This window comes from Strigops habroptila, chromosome 20 (genome assembly GCF_004027225.2).
Source record: "Strigops habroptila isolate Jane chromosome 20, bStrHab1.2.pri, whole genome shotgun sequence".
NCBI lineage: Eukaryota > Metazoa > Chordata > Aves > Psittaciformes > Psittacidae > Strigops > Strigops habroptila.
Window position 1 is genome coordinate 5,094,017 of NC_044296.2, and position 21,105 is coordinate 5,115,121.

The 21,105-nt window shown below is 48.3% G+C and overlaps 1 protein-coding gene across 1 annotated transcript; it reads right to left on the minus strand.

The window, feature by feature from the left end:
* Positions 1-857: 857 nt before the first annotated feature.
* On the minus strand, positions 858-19,602 carry LONP1 (lon peptidase 1, mitochondrial). Its single transcript, XM_030509592.1, has 18 exons — positions 19,189-19,602; positions 17,475-17,563; positions 16,862-16,981; positions 15,484-15,709; positions 14,788-14,849; positions 14,076-14,205; positions 13,615-13,698; positions 12,119-12,339; positions 10,445-10,583; positions 9,166-9,344; positions 7,652-7,739; positions 6,012-6,134; positions 5,157-5,273; positions 4,744-4,884; positions 4,493-4,658; positions 3,454-3,662; positions 2,037-2,201; positions 858-1,235 (listed from the first exon to the last, which is right to left on the minus strand). Exons 1-18 carry the CDS (start codon positions 19,567-19,569, stop codon positions 1,071-1,073), a joined length of 2,805 nt encoding a protein of 934 aa, XP_030365452.1. The 5' UTR covers positions 19,570-19,602; the 3' UTR covers positions 858-1,070.
* Between the last annotated feature and the right edge of the window lie 1,503 nt (positions 19,603-21,105).

The window sequence follows — 21,105 nt, forward strand, 5'->3', positions numbered from 1 at the left end:
TCAGCCAGGCTGGAAATCAGCTCATCAAGTGCAACCTTTACCCCAGCCCTGCCAAGGCCACCACTAACCCATGGCACTGAGGCCTCGGCTACACGGGGTGTGAACACTTGCAGGGCCGGTGACTCCAGCCCTGCCCTGGGCAGCCTGTTCCAATGCCTGAGCACCCTCTGGGGAAGGAATTGTTCCTCAGCTCCATCTAAACCTGCCCTGGTGCAGCTTGAGGCCGTTTCCTCTTGTCCCATCCCTTGTTCCTTGGGAGCAGAGACCAGCCCCCTCCTGGCTCCATCCTCCTGTCAGGCAGTTGCAGAGAGCGAGAAGGTCCCCCCTGAGCCTTCTCCAGACTAAACCCCCCAGGTCCCTCAGCCGTTCCTCATCACACTTGTGCTCCAGGCCCTGCACCAGCTCCGGTGCCCTTCTCTAGCCCCACTCCAGCCCCTCAATGTCTCTCTTGCAGTGAGGGGCCCAGAACCGACACAGGATTTGAGCCTCACCAGTGCCCAGTACAGGGGAACAAACACTGCCCTGGCCCTGCTGCCCTCACTAACGCTCAGACAGGCCAGGATGCTGTTTGCTTCTCGGCTCCCTGAGCACCCTGAACGCACGAACTGTCTCCTGGAATTTCAGTTTCCCCTTACAAGCCAAGGCAGGGCGAGGTTTCTGCAAGCCGCTCCACTACCAGCCCCTCAGGAATGTGATCTCTGTGAATCACAGCCCCAGCTCTGGTTGTAGAGTTAAATGTTTTTTCCCTCCATCAGCATTATTTAATTACAGAGCAATGACTGAAAAACCTAGAATTAAAGAGAGCAGAGCCGTGGTGAAAAGGCTCCAGGGCTGGTGGCTGAAAACAAGCACATTCCTTAAGTAAAACGTCACAGTTTTATTGGAAACACTTAACTGGATCATCATTCAATATTAAAGAGTGAGAAATATTTTATTCTAGCAAAGCCATAATTCATTTCAGCAGCTGCCCAGCAGCAATAGCTCCATGTCCCACTTCAGGTCAGCCCAGTTCTCTTCGGGGGCTGAGCATTCAGGGACAAACCACCTTCCAGCCATGGGATTGTTGAACATCATCCTCCACCAGAATCCAGCTTAGAAAATGCTATATCAAATACCTCGTTGTAGTGCTCCACAAAATGCACTTCCAGTCCCTCCGTAATGAATCCAGCGAGGTCGTAATAATCCTTTTTATTCTCTGATGGCAGAATGATGCAGGTGACACCCGCCCTCTTCGCCTACGGGAGAACACCACCATGGAGGCTGTTGAGTCCTAGAAATCAATTCACCTCCTAGAAACACCCTCCCATGTTAGACAGCAAGAACACAAACAGTTGTTTAGGAGCATGATCTGCCCTTGTTCTGTTCTTTGGAGAGCAGCAAGGGGATTCCTTATAGATGTCACTAAGGATGGATCATGTTCTACATCACCCCGAGCCTCCAAAACACACTCTCCAGTCCCACCTTCTCAGCTGCAGGGTCAGCTGAAGCCAGAGGTATTTTAGGAGGACTGGGGGATTCTCTAGCATTCATGCTGTTTTACATAGAATTTTAAAAGTCTCTTCCAGCTCGGGTGAGGGGAAACCCTAGAATCAAAGGAAGATTTACAAACAGCTTATCAGGCCAACCCCCAGCTGGCAACCTGTGCCAGGGCCTCACCAGCATCACGGGGAAGGACTTCTTAGTATCTCGTCCACATCTCAGAACCTTAAGGATGATATCTTACAGATATCATCAAATCTATACTGGATGCCCTCCTTAAACAGGCACTTCAACCCAGCATGGAACCAGTTTGTGATAGCTTTAACCCCTCCACCCTTAGTTCTACCAGTCTAGTAACTGGATCAACACAGATGCTCCTGCAAGGCTGGAGTCCTGTCTTCTTCTTCCCAGCCAGAGACACCCACAAGATCCCCCCGTCCCCCCAGCAGGTTTCTCCCACCACAGGAGTGACCACTGTGGTTGTGACAGTCACTCCAGAGCCCGGTGCAGGGCTCCCTCCCGCAGCTGGAGCACAGAGACAAGAGGAAGGCTCTTACCGCAATAGTTTTCTCCTTGATTCCACCAACAGGAAGAATTTTTCCAGTTAATGACACCTCTCCAGTCATGGCCACGTTCTGCCTCACTGGACAATCCATGGCCAGTGACAGCAAAGCTGTTACTATAGTACACCCTGCACTTGGTCCATCCTTTGGTGTTGCTCCCTGGATAAAATAGAGTAAATCATCACAACCTCCTGCCTTTAGCTCACCCAAAGCGTAGCAAAGCCACACACCAGCTCTGTTGTTGCTGTTTTAACAGGGCCCCAACTTCAGAGGGTCTCACAAAGGTTTTTGTGAAGGTGTCACTGATGGAATCCTGCTATTTCAGTCGGCTGATCTATAAACAACCCTGTCATTCCTCACCTTATTCATGAAGAGTAATCCATGAGTTTAGAGTCTGGTTTCTGGCCTGATGCCACCACAACACTCACCAGGCTCAGGACTTCGAATAAGCAACATGAGCAAAAACCAGAGCACGAATGCTCTGAAGCTTTTGGTAGGCCCAAGCCTAGAACCATGAAAACAAGTACCAGAGGTGAGCAGCACAAAAGGAAGAGGGCATCAAGAGACACAAAACACTGGAGGACAAAACTGCAAATCACTCAAGGCAGAAGAGAACATTCAGTTTAGAAAGCCCAACAAAATCTAGGCCTAAACTAGTGCCAGTCTGGATTTATCTGAGATCAAACAGATCTTTGAGGGAAGAGCAGAAGAAATGAATGTTTGAGAGGGAGCAGAGGTAATGTCTGATGTTTTCTGATCCCCCAGGAAACAAACATACAGGTAACAACTAAGCTCCTGGGCAGGCAGAGAGACAACAAGGAGGCTGTGAACTAGGTTAAAGCATCAACAGTTCAGAAGCAAAGCTTGGGCACAGAGTGCAGAGCCCAGAGCCTGTTACACAGTGGATGATGGATTTATTTTCAGTCCCAAACACTGGAAAAAATGCAATTACTGCAGGAAACTGGGAGCAGGAACCACGGCACAGAGACCAAGGGGAGGATTTTCAATTATGTGTAAGTGACCTGGAGGCTTTATGAAGGCCTGGTAACACAGAGACCTAAACTCTAGTTTCCTTGTAGCTGCATACAAGCTTCTATCCAAATTGCTCATCTCTAGGCCATGCCTCCCTACCTGCACAACAGGGCCAACAGCTACAACAGAAGTCTATTACTCTAACAGAAGCATTATCCAAGCCCCTGCATTCTCACCACATGCTGCTGCAGAAAGGAATGGAGACACAGCTGGCAGGAATGCTTTCATGGGATCCAGAGGAAAATGCTTTCCCCCCTCCCTGGTTTTACTGCTAAAAGAGGGTATCCTGCCCACAAACGAAGTGCTTCCCAGCTTCATGCCTCGGGGAGCAAACCAGCCTGGCTGCTATGCATGCTCTGTGTATTCTGCATCAGTTTACCTCTGGCACATGCAAGTGGATATGGGAAGACATGAGGAAGTCATTGTTGGGGTCCTTCTGCATCAGAAAGGCTCTTGCAAATGTGTAAGCTATCTTGGCACTCTCCTTCATTACATCTCCCAGTTGCCCCGTTACTTCAAGGGACCCATCCTTGTTTTCCTTGTCTTTGGGCCGCCACAGGAATGTTTCAACAAACAGAGTGGAACCTCCTAAGAAAGAAAAGAAAGGAAAAGTTAGAAGGAAAAACCAAATCAGAAGGTTTTAGTGCTGCAGAAGCAATGGCAGGAATTTGGAACCGGGGCTCTCTGCTGAGACAGCAGCTCTTGGGTAAAGAGCAGCTGAAACCTGCTCTCCAAATCCCTTCAGGAAGGCCAGCCAGAGACCTCCAGAGCACCACAATGACAGTTTCCACTTGGACTTCACACTCCACCAATACAATGCAACTCCTATTTAGTGGAAATAATCAGTTCTAGAATGGTTTCAGGCTCTTCATAGCCAGGAAGTAGGATGAGCTCATCCCACAACACACTTCTGGCCAGTTCAGCTTTGCAGTGTCAGACATCTATTTAACTTCACCACACTGATCATTTCCCTCTTCAGTCCCACCCAGTGTCAATGAGAGTATGCAGGAGTCGTATCCTCTGCTGTATTTCCCCAAGTTACTAGGGAAGTAATGCAGGGAAGCCTCAGCCCTGCCCTAAGTCAGAATGGCACCTCCTGCTTTTAAGGCAGCAGACAAGGTCTTGTCCTCTCTGAAAAGGCTTATGCCTTTAGTCATTGCTGTTCCTGATGTATGTGCCTCATATGGGATATGGAGCATAAAGAGAAAGCGTGCTGGCCTGAGGCTAAAATGAGCCTGGGTAAAGGGAATAAGAAAGGGCCCCTTGTTCAGGGAAGAAGTAGTCAGGATCTAAAAGGCCACATGAGTTAATTTTACTGGTGCCACTAGAATTTCACTGGATTCAGCTGGACTATCTATCACATCCCATTTTTGAAGATCATAAATGTAGACATTAACCCCCAAGTCATTCTGTCTCACCCATAGCTGTCCAGGCCAGACCCATCACCACTCCTGGAGGAGTGGTTTCATACATGCGATCCACGGTGAAGATGGGCTTTCCTACAAAGTCCTGCAGGTTCTCAGGTGTTACTTGCACGGTCTCTGCTTCTCCACTCACAATTTTATAGGCAGATTTCCTCAATACCTGGGGGAGACAGTGATTTGTTTCTGTAGGAAAAGCTGAGGAGGCAGAAGCACAGTGGTCACGGTGCCACACAACCTGCCCTCACCTTTTCGACTTGTTTCTGCAGGTTCCTCACCCCGCTCTCTCTGCAGTACTGCTTGATGAGAAGAGTCAGGACATCCGGTGTGATTTTGGCTTTGGTTTCATCCAAGCCACACAGAACTCGTGCTTGAGGGACCAAGTATCTCTGAAAGAAATAATCCCCCACGTCCTCCTCTTAGTATTTCTGACAAAAGCCTGATGGTTCCAATTCACAACTTCATTATGCTCAATGCCATTTGCTGGAATCCACAGCCTTTGGAACACTGGAGTTCCTCTAACTGGGTGTTCAGATCAGAGGAACTCTGTCCAAAATGCCACATGCCGGGGTTTTTTGGCCACAGCTGGATGTAAATATTTAAGCCTGAATCTGAATTATCAGATGTAATTAAACAGTGCATCAGTGGTTTCTTCTCTTACCTCTGCAATTGCAAGTTTCTCTTCTGCAACATATCCTGATACGTTGATCACTTCCATTCTGTCCCGCAGGGGCTCTGGAATGGTTTCTGTTACATTGGCAGTACAAATGAAGAGTACCTGGAAGTATCACAAGATCCTATTAAGCATTTTCATTAAGCTGCTGCTTTACTCCAAGCAACAGTTCTTGAGTTCTGTGTTTTTCTGCCTGAAAGGCTGGAGCGAGATCATCTTCTCTGTGGAATCTAGCTTTTCTTACAGAAGAAGTGTTGAATTTTAGAACCAGGTCGTAGGATGTTCCCTACCCCCAAAAGAAATGTTTAGAAACACACACAGCACGAGATGGGAATGTTGTGATACAGACCAGGAAACCATCTGCCTGGGGAGATCCAGAGCTCATTTGCAAGTTATTTCTCCCTTCTACCAAGTTAGCACCAAAGTGAACACATTCTGTGTACACAGAAACTCTCCACTCTGCAATTACTGTGGGTTCACAAGGAGAACAACAGCGCAAAGACAAAGCCTGGCAGCAGCAGGAGGCTGCCTCACTTGACAGCAGCTCTGCCAAGCATCACACAGAAGGAAAGCTTCTGCCTTTTCCAGCTGAGACCATGTGTCTGTGTGTCCCTGGCTCCACATGGAGTTAGGGATATAGGGGTGACACATGCTGGTGACTGTGTTCTCTTAAGTACGTACAGACACTTTGGTTAAAGCCAACTCCTGCAGACACAGCCCTGGAGCACTCGTGTCTCAATCCCATCTAACTAAAACATCAACATCTTTTCATGGACAGGAGATCTCTGCAGTGATACACGTTCACACATTCCAGCTCCACCACCTTTGCAAAGAGAGAAATACCTTTGATAAATCCACAGGAACATCAAGATAATGATCCAAGAAGTTAGAGTTCTGTTCTGGGTCCAAGAGCTCTAGAAGGGCTGAGGATGGATCCCCTTGATATCCTCTTCCTATTTTATCCACCTATGGGAGAAAAACTTTAAAAGCTCCAGGAAATTTTAGACCACAATAAATTCTCATGCAAAGATTCTCTCATGGCTCCAGCTGAAAACCTTCACGTGTTTGTTCACAAACAGCCCCCACCAGCCTGTCAGTTTTCTGGGCTTTCACCCAAGTCCCTGCTGGGTGAGCACAACACACCTGACAAGACAGATTTTAACAGTGTTGTAGAGAAGCACGACGAGGTCTCTGGGAGTGTGCAGACTACCAACACCATGTGAGTTACAGTGGATCAGTAGTGCACTACTACTCATTAAACTTAACTAAGCTAAGCTGTAGTCACAGACCAGAACAGTTATTCCCCAGTGGGAGGACGACAAGGTGCTAGCTTGTATCAGTTCCCTAATATGTGAGCCCAGACACTCTTCCTACTCTGCCCAAGGTGCAAAGTGCCCATACACAGGCACTTAGCACAGCTCTGGTAGGGACTTTGCTGCTTTCACAGAACCACAGGCTCACTGAGGCTGGCAGGGACTTCCCAAAGTCACCTGCCCAGAGAAGCTGTGTGTGAGGGTGCTGAGGCGCTGGCACAGGGTGCCCAGAGAAGCTGTGGCTGCCCCATCCCTGGCAGTGTTCAAGGCCAGGTTGGACACAGGGGCTTGGAGCAACCTGCTCTAGTGGAAGGTGTCCCTGCCCATGGCAGGGGGTTGGAGCTGGAGGAGCTTTAAGGTCCCTTCAACCCAAACCAGGCTGGGATTCTACGATCTTGTCCAACCCCACTGCTCCAGATGTGACCACCTAGAGCCAGCTGCCCAGGACCACGTCCAAGGTTGTTGCCTCCTTCAGCATTCTTCATGTCCTCAGAAGGAGAGGCCAAAACAGGGCTGCTCTCCATTGCTTTTTCTCCCGAAGAGCAGCATTAATGGACATAACACAGTTTGCTACTGCGGCCAACATGAGACTCTTCACCAACACCACTTTAAAAGTGCCATGACCTAAAGGTGTCATTACCTTTCAAATCAAGATACTCATTGGTTACACTACACTGCAACTCATTACCCAATGTCTTGGTCCCCCTACACCATTCCCAAGACATCTGCTGTTGGTCTTTGCCAGCCATGGCACACAAGGAAGCTAGAGATAACTTCAGTCTATCCCAAACACCTGCTATTATAGCCTGTCCTTATTTGCTGTTCCACAAATCAGTAGGCTGGTAGCCCTGACCCATTCATTCTCAAATCAGACCACAACTTGTCTGTAAGCATCTTATTCCTTATAGTCTTGCTTTAGGCCTTCTGAGAGAGTGACCCTCACTAATCATCTTTGGTTTTGTGCACAGTGATGTACCCACACCTAGGCAGGGAAGAGAAAACAAAGGGTCTTTGTATCACTGTCACCCAAAGAACTTGAGAGCCCAGCAACATGTAAATTAAACCCCCAAGCCTGGGATTTCTGGGAGAGTTGCTGCTTCACTTTTCCTACTTGGGTCAAGAGTACATGTTTGTAAGAGAGAAAACTAAAAGAAAGATCAGATACATTACCTCATCAATCAGGATAAGTGGATTCTCTGTCTTGGTCTTCTTCAGACACTGGATGATTTTTCCTGGCATAGCTCCAACATATGTTCTCCTGTTTTATCAGAGACTGTATTTAGGGAACCATTGTAAAGTAGAGCACACATCACACAACACAGTATGCAGCTGATGGAACAGGTCTATCCTGCTGGGAAACAAGTCTATCCACCACCACGCTAAGCACCAAGACCCATCTCGTCTGTTTCTAGTAGAGATCAGACACGAATTCTGGCAGAATACTCCTGGATGGCAGGTTTTATCTTTAGTTTTAACCACTTTTAAATGAGAGGGAAGAGAAGAGGTAATGCTGGGAACAGAGATATTTGAATTGTGTCTTCTTGGTTTTGTGGGTAAAGAAATGTAAGAAAAAAGAATGTTTCATTCCCTCACTTGAAAAGCACAAAACAGGAAGATCAGTGTGAAAAGATACATAAGTGTAAATCAAAAGACACACTGAAGGAACAAACTGCTCACAGAAAAACACCATCATTCTGCTCGATGGAACTGGCACCCGGGAACATGCAGAAGCAAAGCAAGAGGGTAACAACAGGGTGAAAGCCAAGAGGCACAGAGCAGAGAACATGCTGAAAAGTGTATCACAGGATCCCAGCCTGGTTTGGGTTGAAGGGACCTTAAAGCTCCTCCAGCTCCAACCCCCTGCCCCGGGCAGGGACACCTTCCACTAGAGCAGGTTGCTCCAAGCCCCTGTGTCCAACCTGGCCTTGAACACTGCCAGGGATGGGGCAGCCACAGCTTCTCTGGGCACCCTGTGCCAGCGCCTCAGCACCCTCACAGGGAAGAGCTTCTGCCTCAGAGCTCATCTCAATCTCCCCTCTGGCAGGTTAAAGCCATTCCCCTTGGCCTGTCCCTACAGGCCCTTGTCAATCTTACTCTCTACTCCTGTACCATATAGGGCAGAACCTCACAGGTTCAATTCATGCTGAGGAACAGCTACTCTTACTAATTGAAGACACTAATTTTGTTTTCAGGTGTATGTGGAAGGAAAAAACCACCATTGCAGGGTCAGGTCTATTGAGTTTGCATTCATATCTTCTCATTCTCCCCATGAATGTTCCTCTTCCCAAGTTGTCCTCACGCAGCACCTCCCTCCTGATTATTCAGAAACCAAGAGTCAATCACATCTGAACATGTGAATGATCCTGTTCAAACTGTCACTATTACCCAGTGCTGGCATCTATAGACAGCCATGAATTAGCATTTGACATTAGTCCAATGCTTTTGGGTAGCTCACACAGCTTTTCAAAGATCTTCCATAAGCATACACCAAAAACGGAGCAACTGCACTTAAGAGACACTTTATATTCCACAGTGCACCCTTTGCTGTCCTTTTTTTCCTATATCCCAACTCCTGTCAGCAAGGGTTGGCAGAACAGAGATGTAAATTACACTTCAGGTGGGTTCCTGTTCTGACCACATGAGTAACAAGTGCTGGATAGAGAATCTGCTCAGGTTATACTGACCTGTGTCCTTTTATTTCCGCTACATCCGTCATGCCTCCAACACTGAAGCGGAAATACTCCCTGTTCAGGGCTCTGGCAATGGAACGGGCAATGCTGGTTTTGCCAACCCCAGGGGGGCCATAGAAACACAGGATCTTCCCCTGGGTGGACCCTCGCAGCTGGCTGACTGCTATGAACTCCTGCAGAGCAGATGAAGAACCAGAGTGAACTACCCTAGCACCAGAACACACTTACCGGGTCAAGCGACGATTACAGAATGAGCATCATACACAAAACTGGTCCTCAAAGGAGGTGGGGAAGGCAAGGGGGAGAAGCTAAGTAAGGATGCTGGTGCACCTCTTTTCCCTCTGGGTATTTACACAGGTTAGACGTCTCGACTGCTCATACACTTAGAGCAGAGAAATCCCTGTGCAAGTGGGCAGAGGGAAGAGGTTCACCTGTAACAAGTCAGTTATTTAGCAAAGACAAGCCCTGATCTCTTCCCCCTACAGCCCTGAACTCCACAGCAACACTATAGCAGGACAAGAGCACCAACCTGATTAAGGCTGAAACCTGTGTAGATATTTCTCAGTACCTAAAATCATGCACCTCACTTGCTGCAGCTGGGGAATCTGCTCTGTGTGGAATTAACTGCATCAGTAATCAAAGGCACAGACCTGGATGATGCAACTCAAACCTATTTCTGTATAAAGACTGGGCATAGTGAGCATGAACAGCGCTGGGCAAGCAACATCAAGAGACTGATACTCAAAAGGGGTTTTCTGCTTGCAAGTGTGCAAAAACAGGCTTACCACAAATCATTCAAAGTCATAAATCAGGATGTCTAAGAATTTACTTTTCATTCTGTACAATGCTACCTCACCATTAGCTCAGGAGATGTCTACGTGGCTTCTACCCTCTTCATCTTAAGGTTCTGTGTGTTTTAAAAGGCAGCAGCTTTGCCAGTCAAGCAGAACCATTTCGATATTCATTGAACAAATGGATTAAAATCAGACACTGCTTCTCTTGGACATTCACCCACTTGCTGAGCACTCAGCAGCAGAACAAATAAACTGGGAAGATATTGCAGTTCCTTTATTGCTACGAATAATTAAACACATTAACTGAGTTAATGTGTTTGTGCAAGCTGTTCCTGCACACAGCTTTGTTTGAGGCATGAATTAACACAAATTCAATGGAAACCTGTAACCTGAAACACATCCAGACTGCCTGGTGCTAAGCAGAGTGCTAAATGGGATGCAGAGCGTGAAATGGAACACGCTGCCTATTCCTGCCTTACCAGAATTCGCTTCTTGACATCATCCATTCCATAATGATCCTCCTCCAGAACTGCTCGGGCTCTGGCCAGCTCCAGGTTCTCCTCACTACACTTTCCCCATGGGATGGATGTCAGCCAATCCAAGTAGTTCCGTGTAACACTGATGGAAACACACAAATGAGAGTGATTTGTCAACAATCAGCTCATGATTTCCTCATCTGCCTTCCAAAATAACCTCAGCCAGAACAAGTGGGATATAAGGGATGGAAGGGAGGCTATGAAAATACGCCCATCAATATCTGGGCAGTCACTGCTAACCTTTCATTATGGTCTTCACTCCCTTCCCCAAAATCAAAGCTTCTTTTCAGGAAGCTTTTGCTTTCCTGAGACAAAGAACCTCCAACACAGGTCCAAAGCCCAAGACTTTTTCACACAAATTCCCTGTAAGATTTTGTGGTGTGGGGCTGATTCCTGACTGAAGATGAGCAGGATTTCTTCTTAGGCTCTGCACTACTGTCAACTGTTTGGATCAGGTCACAAAACTTAAAGATATAAACCCCAGGTTTGTGTTTCCCCAGCAGACCAAGGCAATGTAGGGATGAAAGATTCCTGGTTCAGAAGCAAGGAAAACCAGCTGGATGTATAACACGACAGAGAGATTCCAGGCTGGGAGAGTGAGTTAGTGTGCAAGCTAATGGTAGAGATACTCAGTTCAGACAGACTGCTGCTGAGGAGCACACAGGTGTGTAAAGCAGCACCCATCTGTTCTAAACCCCTCACACTCAGAGCAGGCATTCAAGTGTACAGGGAGGGCTGCAAGATGCAGTAAATAGGAAACTGTGCAGCCATCAACAGAGAGAAGCACAGGCTCCCTCTGCCTGGCTGGCTGGCCCCAGGATTCACTCTACACCAGAGCTTTGGCTTTTTTCTCCCAAGTACTTCCTTTGCAAACCTCCTACCACTGTTACTACTCTGAGAGAAAGAGAAAGGTACTATGCTGGCTGTGAAGCCCAGTGTGTCTTTCCTCGCTCCCTCCCTCCCTCCTCTTAGCATATGATTGTCAGGATGTTTCTCATCCAAATGACATGTCTGCTCTCAAACAGCCTTTTACTCCATAAAAAATACTTTATTTTAGAAGCAAAGATCCAGGCCACTAAAGTGCTGATGAGTACACTCACCTCAACAGACAAGACCACCTCAACAGACAAGAAATGTTCAAAGCAAGCCTGGTTTCTGACAATCCATGTTACAGATTACGTGGTAAATTCACTCATTTGCAACTCCAACCTTGCCCCAACACTTCAGGGACCACCTCAGGCAGCTTAGTCAATGTCATGTGTTAGCAAATAGTTTCTCTTTGCTCACATCTAATGAAAACACCTAACTACAAGAGAGAAGAGCCAAAATGAAGGGCTGAAGGTATCACTACGCGTTTCACGAGGGGGAACGAACTGCACAGTTCGCTCATTAAGCTGCAAGAGAAGACCTAAAATGATCAAGAGGTAAAGTACAGAAAAACAAAGGAGATTTGGGGAACAATCCCATAGCTCGGATGGGATCATGGGTTAAATTCAGGGATAACAACTATGACAAAAGAAGAAAAGAAACTCTTAAGGTAAGAGCTTCCCGAATTGTATTGATTTCTCTCACTCTCCCAAATCCCCCTGACAGGAGAGGACACAGCCATGCACTCACTTGAATTCTGAAGAGTGATTATCCAACAAACCCAACTTGTTCAACTCTTCATCAATCACATCCATGACATGTTTTGGCACTACCAAATCCTTTAGTCGCTCCCGGAATTTCTCTTCGATAGCATCCTTGTCCTCCTTTTCCAGACCCAGCTCTTTCTTAATGATCTTCAGTTGCTCTTGGAGAAGATATTTGCGATGGGTTTGCTTGATCTTCTCCTCAACCTGGACAAAGCAACAACCACAGTAACTATTCTGTTCCTGGTACAACCCATCAAATGACAAATGCTTCCAAATGCTTCTGTTATAATCTTCTCAGCAACTGAAAATTCTTCTTGGAGATCATTTGCAGCATGTTTTAATACAAAAGTGACTCTACGACATACTCCAGCTCCCTCCGCACCTTGGTGGCCTCCACTGGCTGTGATTCAGTACTTTGAGGTTTTGTTTATGCTGGGGAGACAAAAACCTGGGCAAAGTAAGCCAGATGTGATCTCCTTAGTGCCAAATAAAGGGGAATAACCACTTCTCTCAACCTGTTGTCTACAGGACTGCAAACAGAGCCCAGTATGCACTTGGCCTTCCTTGCCACAGGGGCTAATGGTGAGCTTCCTGCACATCAGGGCCTCAAAGTTCTTTTCTGCAAAGCTACTTGCTATTCAGTGGTACCCAGAGCCTGTCCTATTGCACAGGGTTATTCCAATCCAGCTGTGGGACTATGGATTTCTTTTTGCAGAACTTGAGGAGGTTCTTACTGACTCCCTGAGGGACACCACTAGCAGCTACATGCAATTAGGCTTTATAGTGTTGATCACAACCTTTTCTGCCCAGTAGACTAGCTAATTTTTTTCACCCACCTTGTACTGCATCCTTCCAGTCTGTAACATCCCAATTTGGCCACAAGAATACTTTGGCTGCCCACAACAAAGACCTTGCTAATGTCAGTATAAAATAATCACTGTTTTCCCTTTGTGTTCTAGACCTTCCTATCACAGAAGGCAATCAGGTTGATGAAGCACAGTTTGCTCTTGGAAAATCCCTTCTGGCTCTTCCAAATCATGTCCTCATTCATTTGCCTGTACAGGGTTATTGTAACCTGCTTAAAACTTGCAACAGTCAGGAATACTGCAGTTCGTGTTGGTTAGCAGAGGGTCTTTTAGAATACCATTCTGCTATTTGCACTATTATGTACTATCTACACTACTATGCTGTGTATTTTTACACAGATGCTTGGTAAACTGCAGTCTGAGATTTACCTGCTTGCATGAAATGACAACTTGGAGACCATTTAACGTGTCATGGCCTCACATCTTGTTACTTTTACAGTGTGCACAAAAACCCCATGTATTTCTAATGGAAGAATAGAAATCTTATCTCTAAAATAACTTCACCTTAGAATGGACAATGGCTTTGCTTTAAAATTCTTTGCTGGCTGCATTAAGCATCAGTGGTGGATATGACAGAAATACATACAAGGTGTATGTCACTTGAAAAACTTACCTCCCTTCCAAGACGCTGCTGAAGTTTGCTCAGCTCATATTCCTTCTTCAGGAGGGAAAGGGCTTTGTAAAGCCTTTTGGGAATCTGGGAAAGAGAAAACACAAAATGAGTTTTCAGACACAATACTGTTTTGAGCTCCCAGTGAGAAATGGAGAATAGAAAGCTCCAACAGGTCATCTGGGAGAAATCTCCAGCACATGCAGATGTGGAAAGATGAACCATGCAGCAGTTACACATCACGCAAGCAATGCCACCAACGATGCAGAGCTGCCTTTCCCTAAAGGCAACTTATGAATGACTTACTATATCCTTCAACACAAACCTAGTCACTGATATTTACCATGTCATCAAACATAGCACTGAAGTCTCCTCTGTACTGAGGCCTGGTAAAGAAACTATAACATATAACAGACATACTTCTGATTCAGTTAGCACAGCTTTGGTTAAAAGCTTCATCTTACACTGGTTTCTTCCAGGATGTCCTGAAGTTCTTGTGACTCTGCTCCTGTCAGTGCTGCACCCATGTCACTCAGATAGATAGGGTTATCTACCACACGTTGTCCAGCCTGCATCATCTGAAGCACAGACTCTCTGAAAAAATGGTAATAAACCCCAAAGTGCTCGGTTAAACTCATAAGGGAGTATCTTTACAGAGTTATTTACTTCTTATGACAGAATAAAGAAATGAAACACAGCTCAGTTTCGCAGCAAAGAACTATTTTCTCAAAACCTTGACTAAGCCACTACTAAGTAACAAACTCAGTAACGCATGCATAAATCACTTGATAAAAGGAATGATCACTGATACATAAACCCAAATATATGAAATGCTCTTGTAAGAGTTATGTAAAATTTTTGGGTGCCAGTATGCCAAGACTCTTCCTACGCTCTTGTTACATGGATCAGGCCATGACACTTGTTGCAGTGAGCTTTGTTTAGATCCCAATCACCTGCCATAGGACCTATTGTCCTACCTTGTATCTAAATTTCACATCAGGTTTTCAAACCTTCCCCTCTGTTTCCAACAATGCATGATAAAGCTTACACCTAGGTGACAATTCAGCTGATCTCTCTTCTTCATTCCAGCAAAAGGACAAATGGAATAGAAAATCTGAGCACACTCCAGCCTCAGCAGATGCTGTACCCAAAGTAGGCGGCAGAGGAAACACGTACCTGTACAGGGGGTTCAAGGCAATGATGTCCCGGATGGTTTTGACAATTTCTGCAGTAAGAGCCTATAAACACAACACAGATTTCATCAGCAAAAAGACTGGAAAAGGACAAACAATGCCTCAGCACAACTATGACTGACATTCCCCAAACTCGCCAGCACGGGAGCACAGAAATACAGCCCCTGCCACGGTGTGCTGTAACGGTACCTGGTGTAGGGGCAGTTATTCCTCCTGGGAAGCAAGGAAAGGCAAGAAGGGCTACACGATATGGTTTAGTGGTGGCAGTTCTGGGGTAATGGCTGGACTTGATGATCCTAAAGGTCTTTTCCAACCCATTCTTTGATTCTATAATTCTATAAGGTGGTTTTTTGCATGCACAAAACTGGTTCTTGGCCAGAAGGCTGACCACTCAAGTCACCTTGGAGCAAAGACTCAGTTTGACAAAGGGGATGACACAGACTGAAGCCCAGCCCAGCCTCTTCATTCAGCAACTTTTAGAAGTGATCTGTTCTAAGGAATTGAGTTGTTGTAATGAAACAAATCATTATTTTCATGTAAGCCCCTCATGCAGTGACCGTAAGAAAAAGGAAATGGTTTCTGAAGTGGGAAATTAGAGCCTGATTTTAGAACTTTCCCTTTTAAGCAAGAAATGTAGCTCTACAGGACAAGCTCAGGCTTGTATGATTAATTTACTCACTTTAACCTCTTCCGTGATCTGAAAATCTTCATGAACCACATTCTCTACTTCTACCATGAGAACTTCCTGGGAGGGAGCAGCTACAGGATCTAGTACCAATTCCACAGCTTGGTCCTTTGCTCCGGGCTCCTCTTCAGCCTCCTTCTTAGAGCGCTTCTGTTTCCTTCTTTTCTGTTTGTTCTCAGGCTCCTCAGGCTCAACCTCTAGTTGCTTGTTTATACGAATCCTGAAAACCAAAAGAAACCAGGTACAATGAATTCCTCTCTGTTAGGTGCGATTTCAGCTCTTCAACATGAAAAGAGCCCAAGTTGTATTTGGAGTAAAGTCAAATTTAAACCTTTGACAAAGGTGACATTGTCCAGCTTTTGACAAGATCTAGCTGTTGGGTTTTTTTTTCCCAAATAAGGCTTGATTTAGTAAACAAGTAGTAATCAAGTGGTAGATACTGATAGGATTTACAAAGTGAATTTACAGTGAGTAAGTTGCCATACACAAAAAAAAGTAACTGAGCACTGAATTAGCCTCTTGGGGTGTGAATGAGAGGCCAAGGGCAGCTGACTGCACCTTTCCCATAAGCTGTTGGCTTAAACCAGGTACAGAACTACAAAACCAGATTTCTAATGATTAAAAGAAAGATAATGTTGGTGACCATGTATCTGCACACAAAGCTCAGCATCACAGACTGTCTGACTTCTCAGTTACAAGTTGCAGCACAGGAACTGAACAATTATTAATTGAGAAGTGGTAAATGCTCCATCCCTGGCAGTGTTCAAGGCCAGGATGGACGGAGCCTTGGGTGACATAAGTGAGGTGTCCCTGCCCATGGCAGGAAGGCTGGAACTAGATGATCTTAAGGTCCTTTCCAACCCAAACCATTCTATGATTCTAAATAGTGGGGCTGGAGCACCAGAACTCTATCCAGATACGTTGTGGTAACCAAGCAAAAGGTTGTCACACACGAGTTGTGTAGGAAAATGCATTTTTGTGGTGAAAATAATAAAGGGATATACCTGTTTATAAAGAAACCCAGACTGGTCTGGGCTGGAAGGGACCTTAAAGCTCATCCAGTTCCAACGCCCTGCCACGGGCAGGGACACCTTCCACTAGAGCAGGTTGCTCCAAGCCCCTGTGTCCAACCTGGCCTTGAACACTGCCAGGGATGGGGCAGCCACAGCTTCTCTGGGAAAAGTCTGTGCCAGCGCCTCAGCACCCTCACAGGGAAGAGCTTCTGCCCCAGAGCCCATCTCAATCTCCCCCCTGGCAGGTTAAAGCCATTCCCCTTGTCCTGTCCTTGTAAAAAGCCCCCCTCCAGCTTTCCTTTAGGCCCCCTTTAGGTATTTGGAGCCTGGGGAGAGGCAGTGGCAGTACAAGCACTTACCTTCGGTGTCCCATGACTATCATACGCAACTTGTCTCCAAGGTCCTGCATCTCATGAATCTGTACAAAAGTTCCCATGTGGTAGATTTCGTTCAGATCCTCCACCACATCAGACTCATTGCTATTAAGGGAAAAAAAAATGGAGCAGATATTCAGAATCTTGAGTAAACAGGTCAGATTGAAAAGAAAGAAACGTTCACTGGTTGGAGAATTCTAAACTGGACTCAGGAGCAAAGACACTGCACTTTATCCTCACTGTTACCAGCACGTAGCCCCTTTCCAAACCATCCAACAACCTGGGCAGTTCACAGAATCACAGACTGGTTTGGGTTGGAAGGAATCTTAAACATCACCTAGTTCCAACCCCCTGCCACACGTTCAGTTCCCTCCCTAAAAACCCAGCCTTTTCTAAAGCAAGACTCAAGCTCCTGCAGTGCTGGTGGTGGCAATGAAAACTGTCAGAGTAAGAGAAGGGCTGCTCCAAGCCTATACACAATTCCTGCAATCCTACCCAAGGCAGGGAGATTCAGATCATGGCTTTTTGTGTAAATGCAGCCTAGCCATGGAAATAGATGATTTTTTCATTTTTAAAAAGATCAAGAGAAACTACTCACTTGTCATCCTTTTTAAGAAAGACACCAGCATAAGGCTGGGCCAGACGAACTTTCCTCCTCAGCAGCTCAACCAGCTTCTTATTTTTCACCTGGGACAACAACAGGTATGAAATCAGAGATCCATTTTCTGCAAGCTTTGCACCCCCCCGTGTGTAAGGCCAGGCATGGGGAAGCCCTAAGACTGAATGATTCACAGGGAAGAGCTTCTGCCTCAGAGCTCATCTCAATCTCCCCTCTGGCAGGTTAAAGCCATTCCCCTTGGCCTGTCCCTCCAGGCCCTTGTCCAAAGCCCCTCTCCAGGTTTCCTGGAGCCCCTTTAGGCACTGGAGCTGCTCTAAGGTCTCCCCTTCAGGAGCCTTCTCTTCTCCAGGCTGCCCCAGCCCAGCTCTCTCAGCCTGGCTCCAGAGCAGAGCTGCTCCAGCCCTCGCAGCATCTTTTGACAATAAACAGGAGAATCTCGACAGAGCAGCATGGGCAGTGCCACTGCTGTTGGCCTGCTCTCGTCTTGGCACCCCTGCTTTCATTTTGCACACTGTCTAAAAGAACTATGCTTGTGAGTGTCAGAGGCATTAAGAGAAAGGAGAAAATAATTCCACGTTCACTGGAGAGACTTCGTATTATCAGGAAATAAAGTAATTAATGGCAGGACAGTGAATCTGCAGGGTAAGAGAAAGCATTTAACAATTATCTCAATGTAAGACACTGCTGCGCATTTAAAATCAATGAGTTATACATGAAAGTGTCATATGATTGTGTGCTTGAAGATCATCACAATATCTAATCTTTTCCTTCCCCCAACATTTCTATAAAGGCACTAAAAGTTGCACATATTAGATTTGGACCTGCAGAAAAACACCTTTGGTAGAAGTAACATTATGATAAATAGCAGGACCAGGAAAATACTGATTCAGTTCTTGTTACATTTACTCCAAAATCAGACTGGTGGAATACGACTGAGGTGTAAAACTACAAGTACTTGTTCCAAAATAGCTGCATCTCAGAAGGAGAAAATATTTCTGGCCTGTGAGTTCAAGTCACACATCAAAGATCAAACTCATGGCTCTTAAAAAGACACAGAGCGGTGCAGCAGGGGGAAAGCTCATGCTCTGAGATTGCCGTCCCCATCGCCCACCGCAGCACTATTGCTCTACACCCAATTCAGGCTTTCTCAGTTCACAAATGTCACTCTTGGAGCCGTGACACAAGCCCTCGAAGCTAAACCAAGGACACATCTGCTTAACCTTCAGCACGAGAGCACAGAGAAGACTCTGCAAACTCTGAACGTGTGTGTGAGCCGCTGACCCTCCCTGCGAGAAGCGGCGTTACTGCCTCTGATGCAACACTTGTGAAACCTGGAGCCCGTAACTATCCGCACAGAAGCCACTACTCCCGTGTGGCCGGGCTCCAGGCGGAGAAATGAACACTACGGAGCAGAAGGCCGTAGAGCGCTACACACCCTCCCCAGCGCTCTGCGATTAAAAGCAGCCTGCCAAGGGCAGGGCTCTGGGGAGCAGAGCCCCCCTCAGAGAGCAGAGCGGGGCCACAGCTCCTGCCCTGCGCCCGTCCTCAAGGACGGTTCCACCGCTCATGGGGAAGCTGCGGCCGAACGGCTGCCCCCCCCCCTTCAGCGGCTCTCGGCCGCGGCCAGGCAAAGCCTCACCCCGGCCCCGGCCCCCCCCGGGCGGCGGCAGCGGGGCGAGCCCCGGGCCCTCACCTCGATGATCTTGATGAAGCGCGGGAAGACGGGGTTGCGCGTCACGGCGATGAGCGGGACGTTGGGGAAATGCTCCGGGACCATCAAGGGCGTCAGCGCCGTCATGACCGGCCCGGCGCCGCCAGCCTCCCCCCCGCCGCCGCCGCCGCCCTCCTCCCCGCCGCCGCCTCCTTCCATCGCGTCCCCCCCCGCCAGCCCGCCGGTGCTGCGCTGGTGCCATGGCGGGGCGGTGCTGAAGGCGGCGCGGGCCGGCGGCGCGGGGCCCGGCGGGGCCGGGGCGGGAGCGGCGGAGGCAGCGGCCGCCAAGAGGCGGCGCCGCGCGGGGCCGAGCAGCGCCGGCCGCCAGCGCCCGCACAGCCGCAAGCACCGCGCGGCCGCCATGCTGCCGTCCCGCGCCCCCGGCCGCACTTCCGCCGCAGCGCGCAGGCGCGGGGCGCGTGGCCGCGCGCACGTCCCAGCCCGCGCGGGGGGGGCGCTCCCCTCAGGCGGAGCCCGCCCGGGCTGAGGCACGGCGGGAGCGCGCAGGGGGCGCGCACGGCCCCGCTGCGGGGGCCCCGGGATGTGTCCTTGGCCGCTGCCACAACCGCCCCCTCAGCGCAGCGGGACCCCGGCCGTCACCCGGGGCTGGTTGCGCAGCGCTGCGGCCGGGCAGCGCCTGGTTGTCTCCGTGAATGGAGACTCCCCGACCTCCCCTGGCAACCTGCTTGTCACCCTCACAGCCAAAGAGTGTTTCTGTGTGGTGAGAGGGAGCCTCCTGTGCTGCCGTCTGTGCCTCTTGTGCTGTCACTGGGCACTGCTGGGAAGAGCCCGGCTGCACCTTCTCTGTCGGGTGTTAATGTACCCTGGTAACGTCCCTCCGAGCCTCCCCTTCTCCAGGCTGAACAGCCCCAGCTCCCTCAGCCTTCCCTCGTCCATGACATGCCCCAATCCCTTCATCACCCTCAGGCCCTTCCCTGCACTCTCTGCAGCATGTCCGTGTCTCTCCTGTGCTGAGGAGCCCAGCACTGCACCCAGCGCTGCAGGTCAGACCTCAGCAGTGCTGAGCAGAAGGGAAGGATCACGGCCCTTGTCCCGCTGCCAACGCTCCTCCTAACGCAGCGCCCATTACCCTTTCTTTGCAGTGAGGGCAGGCTGCTGCCTCATGTTCAACCTCCTGGCCACCAGCACCTCCAGGATCTTCTCTGCAAAGCTGCTTTGCTGCTGCTGGCCGCCAGCATGTACCAGTGCATGGACTTATTCTTCCCCAGGTGCTGGGCTTTGAACTTCATGAGGTTCCTGTCAGCCCGTTTCTCTCCAGCCTGTTGAAAGGTTAAACGGAGTTTAAAGATTCAAGGGAGACTTCTCTCAGTGGTGTCCAGTGAAATGACAAGAGGCAATGGGCACAAATTGAAATATAAGAAGTTCTACAGGAACAAAGAAAAGCTTTTTTAATGCGAGGGTGTTTGAACAGGTTGCCCAGAGAGGTTGTGGAACCTGCATTCTTGGAGATGTTCAAAGTCCAACGGCCCTGAGCAACCTGCTCTGGTTGGCCCTGCTTTGAGCACAGGGGTTTGACGAGATCCCTCAACACAGCTCCCTGTACCACACTGCTCAGCCTGCTTGGCTGGGAGGGCAGGAGGTGTGCACTTGATGGCACATGCACTCCAAGTGCACTAATAGGCGTTAGTAGCCCTGGGCAGCCTCCCTTGGGCCCCCTATCTCAGACCTGCTTCATCTCCCTGCTGTTGTCTTATGGTCTGGGCTCTTGGCTGGACCTGGCCATCGTCCCGGAGCCTGTGCTGCTTGCCTTTGTTGGGTACTGTGGGACTGGTGATGCCTTTGCCCCATCAGCCCTCTTATTCACCTCAGTTCCCATCCCTTAGGGAACAGGAGACAAGAAAAAGGGATATCAAGGGAAGAAGAACTAACAACTTTCAT